Source organism: Acomys russatus, chromosome 8, assembly GCF_903995435.1.
Source record: "Acomys russatus chromosome 8, mAcoRus1.1, whole genome shotgun sequence".
Lineage (NCBI taxonomy): Eukaryota > Metazoa > Chordata > Mammalia > Rodentia > Muridae > Acomys > Acomys russatus.
Window position 1 is genome coordinate 3,558,288 of NC_067144.1, and position 18,660 is coordinate 3,576,947.

An 18,660-nucleotide genomic window follows, 5' to 3' on the forward strand; every position below is an offset into this window, starting at 1 on the left:
TTTCTAGAGTAGCTTGAAAGACCATTCTATAATGGAGCTGGGCGATTCACAAAGAATGGAATTGGGCCTGATCTCACACCCTGTACAAAAGTTAACTCAAGGACAGCAATATGGTTCCCTGGGTAAAGGCACCTGCCACCAAGCCTGGAGTTCACACTCTGGGACCTACATGGTGGAAGGAGAGGACACCTGACCTCCACATGCAAGCTGAGGCATGGGCACACAGGCATGTACACACATATACATGTACAACAAATGAATGTTTGAGGTAAGTTTGTTTACATGAAACTGTCTCCAAAAGATAAAATAAAAAAAAGGAACAGCTTTAGGATCAAGTGTGGCGGCATGTATCTCTGATCCCAGACACACACACACACACACACACACTATATTTTTAAAAAGAAAAAGCTTCATGACCTTATATTAAGCAATGATTTATTAGGTAAGACAGTAAAAGCATAGCAAGAACATGATAACTGGACTTCATGAAAATCATAAATTATGTATTTAAAAGACAGTGTCAGCTGGGTGCAGTGGCTCAGCACTCAGGAAGCAGAGGCAGGCAGGTATCTGTAAGTTTGAGGCCAGCCTGGTCTACAAAACGAGTCCAGCCAGGTCTACACAGAGAAACCCTGTCTCAAATTTTTAAAGTGTCAAAGAAGTTAAATAAAACACAAAATGGGAAAGGACTTTTGCAAGTTAGATATCTGATAAAATGTTTAGATTATAGAAAGAACTTCTGCAAGAAAAAATAGAGAACAAAATTTAAAGGCATGAACCACTATACCCAGCTTCCCAGATGATTGTAAATGGATTCCAGACTCATCTCAAATGAGTCTGCTTCAGCCTCCAGAGTACTGGGGTACAGACAGGCACTCCTCCCTCCCTCCCAAAGAAAGGCTTGTCATGGAGCCTTGGCTAACTTTGAACTTATTCTGCAGATCAGCTGGCCCTGCAATTATGACTGTCCATTTGCTGTTGCCTCCTTAGTGCTGGGATTATAGGCTTGAGCCACCACAGCTGGCTGTGTGATTGACTTCATGTGCAAAACATGAGAGAGTCACACTTCAATGTTCTGTAGCCCAGGCTGGCTTGGCACTCACTATGTAGTCAACTGCTAGAGCAGCCCCCACCCTGTCTGGACACCAAAGCAGGCTCACCTGGCGTCAACACAACAGGCTCAGGCTCCCCCCGGTTTCCATAGTAGCAAATGACATCTCCTTTTGCTGTGCTGTGAATGGAAGGCAAAAGCCAGAGAAAAGTCAGATAGGCAACACCAGCACCCCCTGCTCCCAGCACTGCCCAGTGAGCTCATGGCCCTGCCTCTGGCCTGGGCTGGTGACTAGCACAAAGACAATGGCCCACTTCAGCCCAGCTCAGGGCCTGGAAAGCTGGTCCACAGAGACACCAGGCCCTGGGTAGCCTTGCAGGTACGCTCCTGGAGCCAGCAAGGAGGAAGCAGAATGTGGAAGCTCCTCATGCTTTTCTAACTGCTACATGCACGGACATGTTATGATAGCTGCACCCCACCCCCGCCCTCTAGTGGGTCACAGTTGCCACCCATATGGCTAATTTTGGTTTGGGGTTTTCATTTGTTTGTTTTTGTTTTTCAAGACAGGGTTTCTCTGTGTAGCCCTGGACTCGCTTTGTAGACCAGGCTGGCCTCGAACTCACAGAGATCCGCCTGCCTCTGCCTCCAGAGTGCTGGGATTAAAGGCGTGTGCCACCACTGCCTGGCTCCTATGGCTAATCTTTAAGTGGTGTGACATGTAGACTCAGAGTAGGTTCCCAAGAACAAAGTGACAAAGACCATATTCTATTATTTTAACATTTTTACAACTATTTACAAGGCTCTACCTGCTGAAAATGCCCCAGCTCCTGCATGCTACAGTGAGCCTTTAAGTTGGATCTTAGAAGTGATTCTGAAACACGTTCCAAAGGGACAAACACAGACAGGGGTGGCTTTGGTTACTGAGATAAATCTCTTGTTCCACGTGGACATCAGGCATGGCACGCCCCCAGCCCCGGAAGCCCCAGTCTGCGTTCACATCCCACTCACCTTCTTCCTCCTCACCCCAGCTCTTGCAACTTTCTTAAGATGTTTAGCCAATAAATTTTGGAGATTTTGTTTGAGGGGGGACAAGTCAGTGTACATGTGTGTGCTTGTGCACACACACTCTCATGTGTGTAAGGACCCATGGAATTGAGTACCTGTATCAGGTTCTCTGTCACATCGCCACGGACCGGACAAAGCAAAGGCCAGCTGTGACCAGAACAAATCTCTCTCCACTGTAAGCTTTGGTTTCTTTTTGTTATTTTTAAAGATTTGTTGTTACAGCTGGAAGGTGGTGGCGCAGGCCTTTAATCCCAGCACTCGAGAGACAGAGGCAGGCGGATCGCTGTGAGTTCGAGGCCAGACTGGTCTACAGAGTGAGTTCTAGGACAGCCATGGCTACACAGAGAAACCCTGTTTTGAAAAACCAAATAAACAAGCAAACAAACAAAGCAAAGATGTGTTGTTACTTCCGATTGTGTGTATAAGGGTGACTATGGGGGTCGGAGATATAGGATAAAGTCCTGGAGCTACAGTTGTAAAAGCCGTTTGGCATGGGTGCTGGGAACTGAACTGCAGTCCTCTGCTAAAGCTGTATGCACTCTTAGCCACTGAGCCATCTCTCCAGCCCCAGGACTTGGTTGCATGTTTTGCGACAAGGTCTCACTAGATAGTCCTGACTGGCCTACAACTCTTTATGTAGTCTGACTGGCCTTGAACCCACTACAATCTGTCTGCCTCTGCCTCCCAAGTGCTGGGATTAAAGGTGTGCATTGTCACGCTCAGCTTAGACCCTACAGCCTTGGCCGTGGCATGAGCAGCCTGACTTGGGGGCGGGGAGGTTGCTCTTTAGCTGTCTTCTGACCGGGTAGTCTATAACAAGGAAAGCTACTCGGATTTCCAGAGACCCAACTGCAGAAGCCACAGCATAGCTGCTCAGAGGACAGCAGCCTTGTTCCCAGCTGTTGGACATAGCCACTGAGTAACCGTTCCTGCGTGTCACTGCTCTGGCCTCTTGGGGCTGGATTAAACACACAAGGAACTACAACTGAGAATGCACACATAGCTCTATGTTTGGAGAGGAGAGTAAGCATAGGTTTATGGCCTCTAGGAGGCCCTGAGGGAGATCGGCAGCGTGCCCTTCCAGCTCCCACCCTGGGCTTTCTTCCTGGGACCATTGCACCTCATTTAGCTTCCACAGTGAGTCAGTCCGCTCATGTAGTCCAGGAATGACACAGGGCACTCCTTACACGGGGCCTAGGGCGCACTGATGGTAGGAGGCAGCTCAGGACAGACACCTGGATAAAGCTAACAGCATTCACTGACATCAGGACATTTAACACCCTCAGAGGCCAAGTATATACAACTTGTGTTCCTGCAGCCACGCACCAGTATGAGACTCACATGGGAGCTCAAGTTCCTAGTCAAGACAGACTGATGCCCGCTGTTACGAAGCGTCCCACAGGAGCAGATGAGTACCCAAGCTGGAGTCACCCCAAGCAAGACGCTCTTCAGTCCTGGCGCAGCCAGCTCCCCCCTCACTGTAGGAGGCCAGCGGCTGGCCTTCAGGCTGTCTCAGGAAGCAGGTCTGAGGCAGGCGAGGCCCTCAGATGCTTGCCAAACACCCTTCCAATTAAGTGCTGGGAAAGGTTACCCAGCCGATGGGGGCAGGGAGCTGAACGGAGACAGGCTAAAGACCTAGTTACCTGAGGTCAGCTGCTATGAGGTTAAATCCATTGTACAGGTGGCTCTCTGTGGAGACCTTCTTCAGGTAGGACATGCTGTCCATGTCACTGGTCAGAAAGTGAGTCACAAGTTCACCTGTGGGGAGGGCACACACATAAACAGCCAAGGTAGCAGCCATGAACATGAGACAGACCCTTGTCTGGCTTGCTCGTTTCCCTGGGTTCAGTCTCCATATGGTAGAGCAAACAAAAATAAAGTTTGCCCACTATGCCTCCATGCGGAAATTCAGCATTAAGAAAGATGAAACTCGAGGCTGGGGAGACGGCTCAGTGGTGAGGAGCACTGGCTGCTCTTCCAGAGCTCTTGAGTTCAATTGCCAGCAACCACATGGTGGCTCACAACCCTCTATAATGTGATCTGATGCCTTCTTCTGACGTGCAGGCACACATATACTCATATACATAAAATGTATAAATAAACAAATCTCTTTCAACAATAAAATGAAGATGAAACTCAATCGGCAGGGGACAATGATGCAGTGATCAAGCAGCCATAAGCCTGAAGGACACTGCCTGGTATAATCATATCAGCAACATTTGGCCATCTCTTCTCTCTAGCTCTTCTTCCTGTCACTGTCCTGAGGGGCACACGGAGGGTGTGGCACTCCCCAGCAGAAGCCCTAGCTGGGTGCCTTCCTTCCTTCCTCCTTCCCCATGGTACCAAGACCTGCCCACTTGCATTGCTCTGCCAGTCTTACCTCGGCTCCACCCCACAATATGCCTCAGCTTTGCCCTACCTCGGTCCCACCTGAGCCCGTAGATCCCATACCTCTACCACGGGCGTCTGGCTCTTGCCGGGGCTGCAGGTAGTTGGTGAGGGCTCCCAGCTTCCCACGTGTGCTGATGCCCAGCCATGTTCCTCCTGCCTTGCCTTCCTCCATGTCGAGCCCTATGGCAGACGACAACATTACCACCAGTCAAGCTCCTGTGATGGGCCTCACTGGTACCCTCTAGCCCAATCCTCAGCGGGCACGTTCCATAGCTCTGCTAGGACATACAGCTCCTCATACGGGCAATGCTGCTGTCACTGGGTCCCACACTAGATTGTCTAGGTCCTATAAGCCATAGGAGAGGAGTTGGGCGGTGTGGCTCATGGATGTTATGTAAGAGAGAGACCCTAGACGACAGGAGGTGTCACAGCCAGACCATTAGGAAAAGGAGTTATTAAGATGTCATACGAAGCCGGGCGTGGTAGCACACACCTTTAATCCCAGCACTCGGGAGGCAAAGGCAGGCAGATCGCTGTGAGTTTGAGGCCAGCCTGGTCTACAAAGCAAGTCCAAGACAGCCAAGGCCACACAGAAAAACTCTATCTCAAAAAACAAAACAAACAAAAAAAGTTGAGACAAAAGTCAGACTTAGCAGCTTTTATAGAATAATGTTATGGCCTGTGGGAAGAACAGGTTTCCTGAACAAGACAAAGAAGAACAAACCATAAAAACTACATTTGTTAAAAATAGTGTTCTACTCATGAAAAGATATTAAGGTAACTAGTTGGCAGCCCATTTACCCAACAAGACTCAAATGCATAAAGAAACTGTACAAATCAGCAATTGAAAAATGAATGAGCTCCTACTGTTTGGCTAAGCAACAGAGTACAGATTTCTTTTCCCACATAAAATCACACACACACACACACACACACACACACACACACACACACACACACAGAAAGAAAGAAAGAAAGAAAGAAAGAAAGCAGGCAGGCATGGTGGTACACACCTTTAATTCCAGCCCTTGGGAGGCAGAGGCAGGTGGATCACTATGAGTCCGAGGCCAGCCTGGTCTACAAAGCAAGTCCAAGACAGCCAAGGCTACACAGAGAAATTCTGTCTCAGGGAAAAAAAAAAAGAAAGAAAGAAAGAAAAAAAATAAAAAGCCTAAGAGAACATGGACTCTCGGAGAAGAATTTGAACAGGACGGCAACACACACCTATAATCCCAGCAGTGAGAAGGCGCAGGCAACAAGCTGTAGCCAGTCAGAAACAGTGAGACCTAGCTAGGCTGGCAAGATGGATCAGTGGGTAATGATGCCTGCTGCCGAGCATGACATATGACCCCAATGGCAGAACAGAAAGTGTACACACACACACACACACACACACACACACACACACACACCACACTAAATAAAAAAAGTGAAAGCAGCCAAGTGTGGTGGTCCATGCTTGTAATCCCAGCACTTGGGAGGCAGAGGCAGGCAGATTGCTGTAAGTTCAAGGCCAGCCTGGCCTACAAAGTGAGTCCTGGACAGCCAAGACTACAATAGAAACACTGTCTCAGAAAAATACAAAAATGAATAAAAATAAAGTGAAAGCAAAGCTGTGTGTGGTGCACACGTCTTCCCAGTACTCATGAAGCAGAGGCAGGTGGAACTCCTGAGTTTGAGATCAGCCAGGGCTATATAGAGAGCTCTTTTCACTAAAGAAAGAAAAGAAGGAAAGAGAGGAAAAAAGGAAGGAAGGAACGAAGGAAGAAAGAATGAACAAGGAAAACCACAAAGGAACTGGTAAGATTAAAAAGCTGTCCTGCGGCTGGAGAGATGGCTCAGAGGGGGGCTGGAGAGATGGCTTAGAGGTTAAGAGCACTGGCTGTTCTTCCAAAGGTCATGAGTTCAATTCCCAGCAACCACATGATGGCTCACAACCATCTATAATGAGATCTGGTATCTTCTTCTGGTGTGCAGTCCTTACATGCAGACAAAACACTGTATACATAATAAATAAATAAATAAATCTTAAAAAAAAAAAAAAAAAAAAAAAAAGCTGTCCTGGGCTAGGCATGGTGGTACAAGCTTTTAATGCCAGCAGTGAAGAGGCAAAGGCAGGTGGATCACTGTGAGTTCCAGGCCAGCCTGGTCTACAGAGTGAGTCCAAGACAGTTAACCCTGTCTCAAAAAAACAAACAAACAAACAAACAAAAAAGTCCTAGGCTGGGGAGATGGCTTAGAGGTTAAGAGCACTGACTGCTCTTCCAAAGGTCATGAGTTCAATTCCCAGCAACCACATGGTGGCTCACAACCATCTATAACAAACTCTGGTACTCTCTTCTAGCCTGCAGGCAGAATGCTGTATACATAATAAATAAATATTTTTTAAAAAGATTTATATTAAAAAAAAAAAGTCCTGACCAGCACACATGAAGGTGGCACATGCACACACAGAGATATAAATAAATAAATAAATAAATAAATGTAATGTGAAAAAGAGAAAGAGTCTGAAAGACAAACACTAAGTGAGCCGAGCCCCATGAGTAGAGTCCTCAGGACCTAGCAGACTCTGTGATCTGAGAACAGAGCTGAAGGTTCGGGCAGACTACAGCGGCCAGAGCTCATGGGACAGTAAATCAGAGAGGCCACAGCTGTTCCCAGAGATGAACTGACTGCAGCAAGAGTGAAAGAATCCCACAGAAGGACATAATGGACAGCACTCACCCAGAAGCCAGACTGGAAAACCCGTTAACTCCTGGGGCTCTGGAGTACCATGCCTCAGGAAGCAAAAATACTTAGCTCTCATGGGGCTGGCTCCTCGCCTGCCTAACAGGCCTGAAAGCAAAGACCAAATTGTCTCTTAGCAATTGGCCTGCATCTAGAAAAAGCTTAATCCATTGGTAATATTTCTAGGACTACAAGATGTACCCAGTACAGCCTTTGCTGTGGAGCAAGGAGTAGACAGGTAGAAACATGAACACAGACACGAAACACACTGTTAGGATGCCCCCAAGCCAAGCAATGTGGTCCCTTCTCACAGGCCGACCACTTCTTCCAGGGCTCCCCAGCATGTAAGGAATGCATGGGGCACACTGGGTGGCCAGTTCTAAGAGATGCTTGATTGTGGGGCTGCCTGATCCCCAAAGCCACTCAGCATTGGCATGTGGAAGCAAGGCTGACCCTAGCCCTATTTGGTGAGTGACACCTCCCTGAGCTAGTGGAGCACAGCAAAGAGCTGCTCACCAGGTGTGGAGCACTCACCACTGAGGATCTCACTGTTGTTCCCCCAGAAGTCTGCCAACTTGGACGGCCTGTTGTAGGATTCATCTCTGTTGGCTGCCAATATGAGCCTGGGAGAAGAAAGTTCAAGGGAAACTATGTGCTCGGGATTGACCTGCATGTGCTCCACCACGGAGCTGCAGGCTTCCTGGTTTAATGTTAAATTTACAGCAGCAGCAACATAAATACCACCCCCACCCCCCCCCCCCCACATACACACATGTCCTTGCCATTTGCCATATATCCACAGGCGCCTAGGCAGCTCCTGGGAAACGACACTCAGAGCCCCTGCTCAGGAGACAGGCTCCCTGGGTAAGATGTACGTATGAGGCAGCTTAGAAAGAAAATTAAGGAGACATGGGAAGGGCTGAAGTATCTCACAGTCTCAGAGTTGAGCATTGTAGTACAATTAATACCTACTGTCAAGGTTGCCTACGCGGGGCAGGTTCAGCAGTTAAGAGCACAGAATACTCTTCTAGAGGACTGGAGGGCAACTCCCAGAACCCACACCAGGCAGCTCACCATCACCTGTAACCAAAGCTCCAGGGCATCTTATACACCTTGTGTCTGTGGGCACTTGCACATATTCATAAAAATATGAGTAGTTTGAAATAATAAAATAAATATGTGTAAAAAGATTGCCTACATAGAGACAATTTCTTTTTTTATAGATTTTTTTTTCAAATAAGAATGTTAAAATAGGACTGGAGAGATGGTTCAGTGGTTAAGAGCACTGTCCGCTCTTCCAAAGGACCCAGGTTCAATTCACAGCACCCACATGGCAGCTCACAACTGTCTATAACTCCAGTTCCAAGGGATCTGACAACCTCACACCAATACTCATAAAAAATTAAAATTATATATATATGAATATTAAAATAGCTAGATGATGGTGGCACATGCTTTTAATTCTAGCACTTGGGAGGCAAGAGTTCGAGGCCAGCCTGCTCTACAGAGTGAGTTCCAGGACAGCCAATGTGACAGAGAAACTCTGTCTCGAAACAAAAAACAAAACAAAATAAAAAAACAAGAGAGAGAGAGAGAGAAAAAAAAAGTTAAAATAGCAATGAACCATGTGTAAGGCCTGAGCCTGGTCTTACTACTTTCCCCAAATGTTAACCTGAAGTTTGCTGAGAATCTCATGAACAAGAGTGAAATCCATTCATAGTAAAAGCATCTTCATATTCACTGTTACCCATATGATCTTTACTTATTAGCTATTCTGACCAGTGTCCCTCAGGAGCCACCACATCCTTCAAATTCCGCAACCCTCTGAGATGTTCCTTCGGGGGGCACGGGATCTCACAGATACCTCTGAGACGTCCCTTCCCTTCAGGAGGCACGGGATCTCACAGGTACCTCTGAGACGTCCCTTCCCTTCAGGAGGCACGGGATCTCACAGGTACCTCTGAGACGTCCCTTCCCTTCAGGAGGCACGGGATCTCACAGGTACCTCTGAGACGTCCCTTCCCTTCAGGAGGCACGGGATCTCACAGGTACCTGAGACATCCCTTCGGGAGGCACCTTTGAGATGGACCTTTAGAAGGCACCAGAATTATACGCTGCAAGGACACAGAAGTAGACTCTCTGGGGAAGCCCACACCTTTGCCCCGGGCATGTCTTATCCCATACCTGACTGTCCCTAACAAGCTGAGTGCCAAAATCTATGTTAAAATATCCTCCCAAATAAACTTCAACTCTGCTTCATACTGACTCACACTGAGATTTTTTTTTCCCCTGTGGTGAAGTCACGACAGACGTGATGATACATGACTTTCATCCCAGTGCTAGAGAGGCAGAGACAAATCTCTGAGTTCCAGGCCAGCCAGGGCTACACAATGAGACCTCCATATAAATAAATAAAAAGAACCACACTGTCACACTTTACTACCTTGCTTGAGCAGAATCTCTCAGGCTGCTACAAGAGGCATCGGAGAGGTTTGGAGCTGTATCTCTGGTCTCTGCCTGATGGCCACTGCCAGGTTTTCATGGCTCAGCTTGAGGAGACAGATCTACCGGGTCTTGTGGGACAGCCTCACGCATGCCATACCCCAAAAGGGTCAGAGCAGTAAGGATTCTTCATGGTATCACCAAGGACACAGGGCCAAGCTAGAGAGTAGGGCACTTCCCTGCAAACACGCAGACAGGCCTAGAAGCACAGGCTCCCATCAAACTGGGGGGTGGGGCACACTGGACATGAGTAGCACCTGAGGGCAGGGCGATCGTCTGGGAGACTTGTTTGTAGGAGGAGGTTGGAAATGGTTCAGGAACTGGCTCTTGAGCCTTCTAGGTCTCCCGTGGAAGCCTCGCCAGGGTAGGGAGAGGCAGTCACTGTCCTCAATACAGACACAGGCATTCAGAACGTCTCTGCACCTTCAACATCCAAGTCCCAACGAGCCTGCCCTTCTCTGCTCTGCCCCCTTTGGGGTAGAGTTGTCCCCCACCTTAACAGCAATGCCAGCATTCCCAAGGCCACAGTTTTCATTGAGCCCAGCCTGCAGTGACCAGGAGGAAGGAACCATAGCCCCCCCGCCCCCAAGCATGAGCTGCAGAGAGAACACAGTGACTTGGCTGGGGACCCCCGGTCTCCCAGGGGTAGGGTTAGCTTCCACCTGGCCCTGAGCAGGTTCCTTGCTCAAATACCAATGCTCCCTCTCGATTCTTGTTTCTGGACTCCTGGATATGAGCTGGGGAGAGTGGAATCCGGAAGCCCCTGCAGGTGACCTGTGCTGTCAGCAAGCTCTGCACCTGGAGCCAGGCTGGGACTGTTGGCCCCAGAACTGATTCTTACATAACTCCAGTAAATGAACCATGAAACAAACAAATAAAAAGGCAAAGAAAAGGGAAAAAAAAAAAAAAAAAAAAAAAGCCAGCTAAGCAGAATCTTCTATCCTTAGATGTTCAACTACTTATTTTTTTACAAATACATCTTCTAGAACTTTTTGTTACTTTTGTGTATGGGTGTTGTATGTCTGGGCATCACATGCATGCAGCCCATGGAAGCCAGAGAAGGGACGGGATCCCCTGGAACTGGAGTTACAGGTGGTTGTGAGCCACCATGTGGGTGCTGGGAATCGAACCTGCGTCCCCTGGAAGAGCAGACATTGCTCTTAACTGCTGAGCCACCTCTCCAGTCCCTCAGTGCCTATTTTTAAGCAGGAAATGTGTTTGCCTAACTACTCAAGAACACTGACTGCTGGGCTATTTCTATCACAGGTTGCAGTGCTGAAGGCTTGTGGAGGTTTTGTAATTCAGAGATGTGCTGGAGCGATGGGCACCCACATAAAATCCTATACGCGAGCAGAAAGCAAACCCTCAGCTGACACTTGGGAGGACTTCAGTGCCATGAAGGTCCATCCGTCTGTGCTCTGAGTTCAAGTTCCTAGCACCCATGTAAATGCTGGGTGTGCACGGTGGCCTGTCTATAATTCCAGTCCCTGGAGCAAGGCGACCCATATCGGCAAGCTCTGTCTCGATGAATAAAACCGAGAGGGATTGAAGAAGACTTGCAACATGAACCTCAGGCCTCTACATGCATGTACCCAGAAGCATGCACACACCACATGTTCTTGAAAAACATTTTTAATTAGATTACACCATTTTTTCAGCTTTGTGCATGGGAGTGGAACACTACATTTCTGCAGTAAATGGAGAGGCGGGCTTGCATTTGCGTTTATAAAGAATGCAAGTTTCTCCAGATCACGGCTCTTTGGGCGACTGGACAGGCCACACTGACTTACTGTGGTTAGTGATCAATCTTGTCATATAGTCAGGTGTAGACGTTGAGGTAATACAATTACCAACCACAGTGATAGGTGTTCAGCTGCTTCGCTTTTGGCCCCTTCCTTTGGAAGGCGTTTTGCTAGGTTGGATCCAATAATTGCTTTATTGTGTGAGGATTGGAGCCAACTCTACCACTGAGCTATGAACATCGCAAGCCCCAAGAACTTCAAGTATCATTTCCAGTACTGTGTCTTATGATTCTCATCTAGGAGACGTTAGACCTTAGGGGATTGCCGTTTGGGGATCGTGGCCCAAATCTAAAGCATTCCCCACTTGTCCTCTCAGTGAACAAGTCAGGCTACTGAGGTGACAGCTCAGGGCTGTGGACTGCCACTGTTATTGGACGTCCCTGGAGCTGGAATGGAAGTGGCTACCAAAGTGAGCTTGGCCCACAGTTAGGGAAACATGGCTCGTATCCATTGAGTTGCCCAGGGCTGCTTTAGTTAGCTCATCTCCATCAGAAGAACATTCCAGTGTCGCAAGCTGGCAGCTGAGCCTCCTCCCTGGCAATATGAACAAGTGCAGCCAAACTCCCCGGGCAGGGGGAAGCCATCACGCTGCCTGGTCTCCTCAGTGCGCTGGCTTCCCCCGTGTCATAACGGATCACCATAGGGTGGCAGCTTCAACTTTAGCAGTCCATTGGCTTGTGGTCTAGAGGATTGAAGTCCAAGATCAAGGAATTGGCAGGGCCGGTCTCCTCTGGGATCCCTGTCTTCTACTTTTCTGGTCATAGCAGCCTTCTTCTGTATGTCTGTACTCTAATCTCTTCTCAGGATACTTCCCATGTTGAATCAAGGCCACCCCACTGTGGCTTCATCTTACCTTTATTTCTCACTTCTTTCAAGTTCTATCTCTAAAGAGAGTTGCATTCTGATATACTGGAAGTTAAGAGTTTTTCTTTTCTTTTTATCTTTTTTTTTTTTTTTCCAAGATAGTGTCAGTCTGTAGCTCTTGCTGTCCTGGAACTCACAGACAACCACCTGCCTCTGTCTCTGGAGTTCTGGGATTAAAGTGCCGCATTACTACGCCCAGCTGCAGTTAGAATTCAAATATAGAAACCCAGACACAGTCTACCCCATACCATCTCGTGGTTGTGTGCAGCTGTCTAGTCACTTTTTTCCCCCCATGTGATAAGATACTATGACCAAGGCAACTTATAAAAGAGTTTAATATTTAGGGCTTATAGTTTCAGAGGGTTAGAATCCTTGATGGGCAAGCAAAGGCATACTGGCAAGAAATACCTTAACCCACAAGTTGGAGACAGAGAGGGAGTCACTGGGAATGGTCCAAGTCTTTTGAAACCTCAAATCTCATCCACTGTGGCACACCTCCTCTAAGAAGGCCACCCCCTAATCCTTCCCAAAAAGTTCCATCAAATGGGGACCAAGTATTTAAACACATTAGCCTACGGGGGCCACTCTCATTCAAACCACCACAGTAGCCCTGATCAACAGTCTGTGCCTTTGGCAATTTGACTTTATAGGAACAAACCCGAGGAGACTTCTCCTACTTCAAAAGCCATCTGCCACAGCCACAGGTAAGCGCCGGGGACCAAGCTTGGCTTTGTGATCAATCTTTTTTTTTTTTTTTTTTTCTTTCTTTCAGTTTCGTGTTGCCCACATTGGCCTTGAACTCCAGATCCTCCTGCTAGCCTCCTTAAGTGCTGTGATCACAGGTGTAAGCCACATCTGGCTTCCAATTGATATTTTAGGCTCTGGTCATTTAAGCCTGTTTTCTAATGATCTATTCTATTGTTAATTGAGTACAGGTTGTTCCTCAGGGTCTCAGAATAACTGGATGTGGAGGCGGCCTGCAGCAAAGCCCAGGTGGTGATTGGTGAGTATTAGAGCCTGCCCCCACAGGCCAGCATTGCTGAAGCAGAGCCTTTCCAGCAGGGATGAGGTGGGTGGAGCTTGCCACATGCACAGGCTGTGAGGATTCGCTTGTGAGAGAGGAGCCACCCAAAGCTGGCCAGAGATTCAGGCCGTGTGCCTGGATGGCTCTGTTAGCAGCTGAGCATGGTAGAAAGGAAGCCAGTGGATACAAAAGAGCAAGGTAGTAGTGTCACCTCTGTTGCTGCCTTCTCCGCCTCAACGGCCTGGCTTGCCTTGTCCTGCCTTGTCCCAGCGTGACTGGGATTGCAGGTGTGTGTGGCCACACTTGGCTCACGCAGGTCTTTCACTACTTACTTGTACGTGGTCTACATGTGCCCATTTCATTTTTTCCCCCCCGGTTTTTTAGAGACAGGGTTTCTCTGTGTAGCCTTCACTATCCTGGACTTGCTTTGTAGACCAGGGTGGCCTCGAACTCACAGCATGCACCATCACTGCCCGGCACTTGCCCATTTCTTATCTTTCTTCCCGTTTTAATTTTACCTGCAGGTGGTTTTCAAGTGGGCAATGGCCAATCCTGGGATTCACACCTCACCTAAAACTAAGGAACTGCTTGCTGGGCTGCGTCACTCCAGATGAAAACACAACTTTGTTTTTGCGGGTGAAGGAGAATTCCCATGAGCACAGGGGTTGAGGGGAACGAAGGGGTAGGCCAAACCACTTCTCAACTTAGTTCATCAAGGCTCAGGCTCGGCCTTTACGGCCTCTGCTGTAGAAGTGGCTCCTCAAGTCTTAGTTCCAGCAATGCTCAACATAAGTGGCGGACATGGGTCAGTGCCTCACCTAGTCCTTGCCCTGTGACAGATCTCATAACTCTAGATGCTTTAGAAGGCAGATTCCAGCAAGATCTGGCAGGATGACACCCGAGGGACTTCTCAGTCATTAAGGAATCACAGCTGTGCCATCCATAGGACATTCTCTCTCTCTCTCTCTCTCTCTCTCTCTCTCTCTCTCTCTCTCTCTCTCCTTCCCCCCTCACACACACACTCAGTCTCTCTCTTCCTCCCTCCCCCCCTCACACACAGACACACACGCTCTCTCTCTTCCTCCCTCCCTCTCTCCCCCCTCTCTCTCATACACACACACTCTCCCTCTCTCCCTCCTTCCCTCCCCCTCTCTCTCTGTCTCTCTCTCTCTCTCACACACACACACACACACACACAAGTGTTTTGTCTACATATATATCTGTGTAGCACTGGAGTGCCTGGTGTATGTAGCGACCAGAAGACGGCACTGGATTCTGTGGAACTGCAGTTATAGACAGTTGTGAACTACCACGTGGGTACCGGGAATACGCCCAGTCCTCTAGAAGAGCAGCACCCCAACTGTGTGTCTTAATATAGGTGTGGCAGATGGGGCTCTGCTCTGGGCACTGGAGTATCGACTGCCACTCATATCTGCTGCTTGCATATTCATTAGTCAGTTCACTTCTCACCAGACAGCCCTTGAGGTAACTAGCTCTGTATCAATCTCACTCCACCTGCAGAATGGACCCAGACTCCCTTTACTGTTTTGCGAGGGCCACTAGCATCACCTCCTGTAGCCTGTTCCAGCCCTGTTTCCTCTGTAGGAAGAGGACACACCACGTCCCTGCACTCCCATCCCCTAGACTGAAATGAGGGAATTCAGATGCTATGCCAGGCATGGGGTCTCTGCCCTTCAGCACGGGAACCCCAAAGACAACTTGTATCATTTCTCGAACACAACTAGTTGGTTTTTCGTTTTGTTTTGTTGTTTGGTTTTTTGAGACAAGGTTTCTCTGTGTAGCCCTGATTATCCTGGACTCACTTTGTAGACCAGGCTGGCCTCGAACTCACAGCAATCCACCTGCCTCTGCCTCCCGAGTGCTGGGATCAAAGGCATGCGCCACCACTACCCAGCCACATCTGTTTTTTAATTTTAATTTATTATAATTTATTCAGGTTACATCCTGATTGTTATCTCCTCACTTGTATCTTCCCGTTCTGGAACACATCTCAAAACTTTGGAAATGCTCCAGACACGAGACAGGAGTCTATGTCTGGTTGTGAGTTAAATCTCTGCCTTATCCTCTACACACACAAACGAATGTTGACATGGCCTGTAGAACGAATGGGCTACTGTCCAGAGTTCACACGTAGGGGAAAGTGGGGAGGGCTGGCCTTCAGTTCACCCTTCTCTGCCCGCTGTTTCCCATGTTCTTGGCTGGTACCCCATTTACTCCACTTTCCTCACTCCTTGGATTGAGTGCCCCAAACCCATGGATGCTTTCCTCAATTCGCTGCCACCCAGAGCCCTCAGCGACCCAACCAGGCGGAGTCTCACTCACTGTTTTCACTACCCCCAATTCTGCTGCTGGGACCCTAATCACAAGCCACAGAACTGCACCTCATCCCTGTCCTGCCACACATTAGTTCTGAGTCCCTGCTCTAGGGCGAGTAATCCCCCCAGTACCCCACGCTAAGCAGCCATTATGCATGGCAGAACCAAGCCTGTGCAGGATGCCTGCAGAGACAGACCCACACCCCCAGCATCCTGCCCTTGTCTCTCGCACACACAGCACCCCAGGGGTCAGGAGCGGTTGTGTCCTCCAGGCCCAGTGCAGCATGGCAGAGGCAGGATGAGGGCATTTGTTACCTGTATGCGTTTTTGGAAACAGGACGAGGATCGAACTTAAAGAAGATGATGCACATGGGTTGCAAGGGTGGCTTTGCTCACACGGTCGCAAGGTCTGTGGGAAAAGGAGAACAATGAGGTATCAACAGCAGTGTCAGAGGGCCTTTCCGGTGCCTCAGTGGCCCAGGACACACCGTCAGTGAGGAGGGCTGGACTAGGGAGACAGCCCAGACATCTCTCTTCACCTGGGCATCAGCATCAGCTTGTAATGCCGCCGCCATGATACTTCCTTGCCCTGGACACAGGACGTGGGGGTGGTAGTGGGTGCTGGAAGGGGCAGCAGCAGCAATAGGGACCACACATGAAGCTGGGGGGAAGGAGTAGCAAAATCCTCTTCCCAGCAATGGCACCACATACTGCCCATGAGCCATGGAGGGAGACACACCCATCACAGCCCATGGCATCCCCAAGGCCCTCAGGGCCCACTCACCTGGGATGATCTGTGACACGTGTCCCCATAGGCCTTTGCCTAGCGCGCGCGCGCGCGTACACACACACACACACACACACACACACACACACACACACACACACACACACCACCTCAAAGGGCCTAATGGTTCTGCATGCCCACCTCAGTTGGCATGTGTGCACACACCTGGTTGCTAACTGAGTGTGGACTAAGTGCACAATCCCTTGCCACATAGACCCCCTGCCCTAGGGCCTCTGGGGCTCAGAAGGCATTTCCCTGTACTTCATAGTTCTGAGAGTAGAGCTAATCTAGACACGTCAGCTCTGGAAGGGAGACTCGAAGCTCCACAATGATTTAGTATCACAGTTCCAGGATAGAGCTAAAGCCTGGGACAGCCAAGAAACTGGTCCACTACTGAGGTAGCCAAGCAGTGAGTGGAAGGCAGTGTGTGCACACAGATGTGAGTCTGCAGAGGTGCCTAAGTGCAAAAATGTGCATGTATTATTTTGCAGTTATGCACATGTATCTACGTTCATGTGTACCTGTGCGTGATATTTGTAAGCAATGTGACGGTTTGCGTGGGCACATGTATGTCCAGAGAAGGCCACTGCGTCACAAAGGCACAGCCAGAGATGCCTCAGGTCAGCGTAGCCAGCGTCCTGTCTTTGAGGCTCTGGAGGTCGGGTCAGATTGTGCTCACTCTCAGGCTTGGGGAGGGTCTTAGATGCTAAGTGCAACATGACCACTTGAGTTTGGGTGCCTCCCTAGGAAGGTCTGTGGGTCAGGCCCTTGATGGCCCTCCTTGTAGGAGGCCATCCCAAGACACCCAGCCCCAGCAGTGTCTATAGTTTAGGGCACTCGTGTCCTCAGTCTCCATGCAGCTATACAGGGCATCATCCCAGATGAGGGCCTTCAAAGCCTCCCTGAGGGCACATTAGCAGAAAGCACGGGCTGGAGACCTGGAGACCGCTGTCACTCACTTTTTCACAAATCCTAACAGCCACTACAAGCTTGGGAGAAGCCCCAGCTCCAGGGACACCAGCGGTATGCCTGTGACAGACACTGGCTATTCTAATTATTTGGTCTATAAAATGAAACTTTTGCAGACCTGCACCACAGCAGTAGAGGGGCTCAGGCCACAGCTCGCCATGGTTTGCCTTAGAGCCCTGGGGAAGCAGACAAGCTCAGCTTTCCCTGAAAAGGCCACAGCATCAGTCTCAGAGTGTTTGACACCCTCAAGAGGAGTACAAAGGTAAGGTAAGGCCTGACCCTACAGCTAGGCTGAGACAAACACTCACAGGGAAAGAGGGTGCTACATCCACAGCTATCTTCAGAAGCTGTGTGAAAAGAAAAAGAGGGAAGCAGGTTGTAGTGGGCATGTCTGGGAACCCAGCTCTTAGGAGGCTACGGCAAGAGGATCCTGAGTTCAAGGCCAGCCTGAGTCACACAGCTCTAGACCCAGTCTCAACAACCAACAACAGCAACAACCAAAATCCAGGGCTTATAAGATGGCTTTAGTTCAATCCCAGGAGCCCACACATGAAGGTGGAAGCAAAGAATTGACTCCACAAAGTTGTCATCTGACCTCCCCATGTGTGCTGTGGCATGTATGCCCACACCCACATACAATAATAAACATACATAACATCTCAAATATAAAAAAGGAGGCTAAAGCTCAGTAATTAAGAAAACTGACTCTGGTTCAAGTCTCAGCACCCACACAGTAGCTCACAACCATCTGTAATTCCAGTCTCAGGATCTATTCTTGCCTCCGTGGGTACCAGGCACACACATGGTGCACCCAAGTACATGCAAGCAAAACATTCAAACACATAAAAATGAGCACGAATAAAACAAAATGGGGCTGGTCTATGAGAAATTGTGCGTGGTGGCGCACGTCCTTAATCCCAGCACTCAGGAGGCAGAAGCATCCAGATGGCTGTGAGTTCGAGGCCAGCCTGGTTGTAGGGTGAAGGACCCTGAAATTCAGGACCTTGGCGACTATGACAGATTGACTCATACATCACAGACTAGCCATGCTCTGACTCTAGGAAAACAATAGCAGCCAAGAAAACAGCTGCAGGATAAGAAAAATAAGGGCAAACCAGGGTTCAGAGCACAAAAAGGAACTT

At 48.9% G+C, this 18,660-nt stretch overlaps 1 protein-coding gene across 4 annotated transcripts in view; it reads right to left on the reverse strand.

Moving 5' to 3' along the window:
* Tango2 (transport and golgi organization 2 homolog) overlaps nt 1–18,660 on the reverse strand; it is a 43,076-nt gene that overhangs the window by 3,382 nt on the left and 21,034 nt on the right. For all 4 annotated transcript variants that reach the window (XM_051150668.1, XM_051150669.1, XM_051150665.1 and 1 more), the window contains 5 exons: nt 16,078–16,171; nt 7,769–7,857; nt 4,568–4,687; nt 3,760–3,874; nt 1,161–1,231 (listed from right to left, as the gene is read on the reverse strand). In XM_051150668.1, the coding sequence (XP_051006625.1) occupies nt 1,161–1,231; nt 3,760–3,874; nt 4,568–4,687; nt 7,769–7,857; nt 16,078–16,133 (451 nt within the window). In that variant the 5' untranslated portion in view covers nt 16,134–16,171. The remainder of the gene's footprint in view (nt 1–1,160; nt 1,232–3,759; nt 3,875–4,567; nt 4,688–7,768; nt 7,858–16,077; nt 16,172–18,660) is intronic.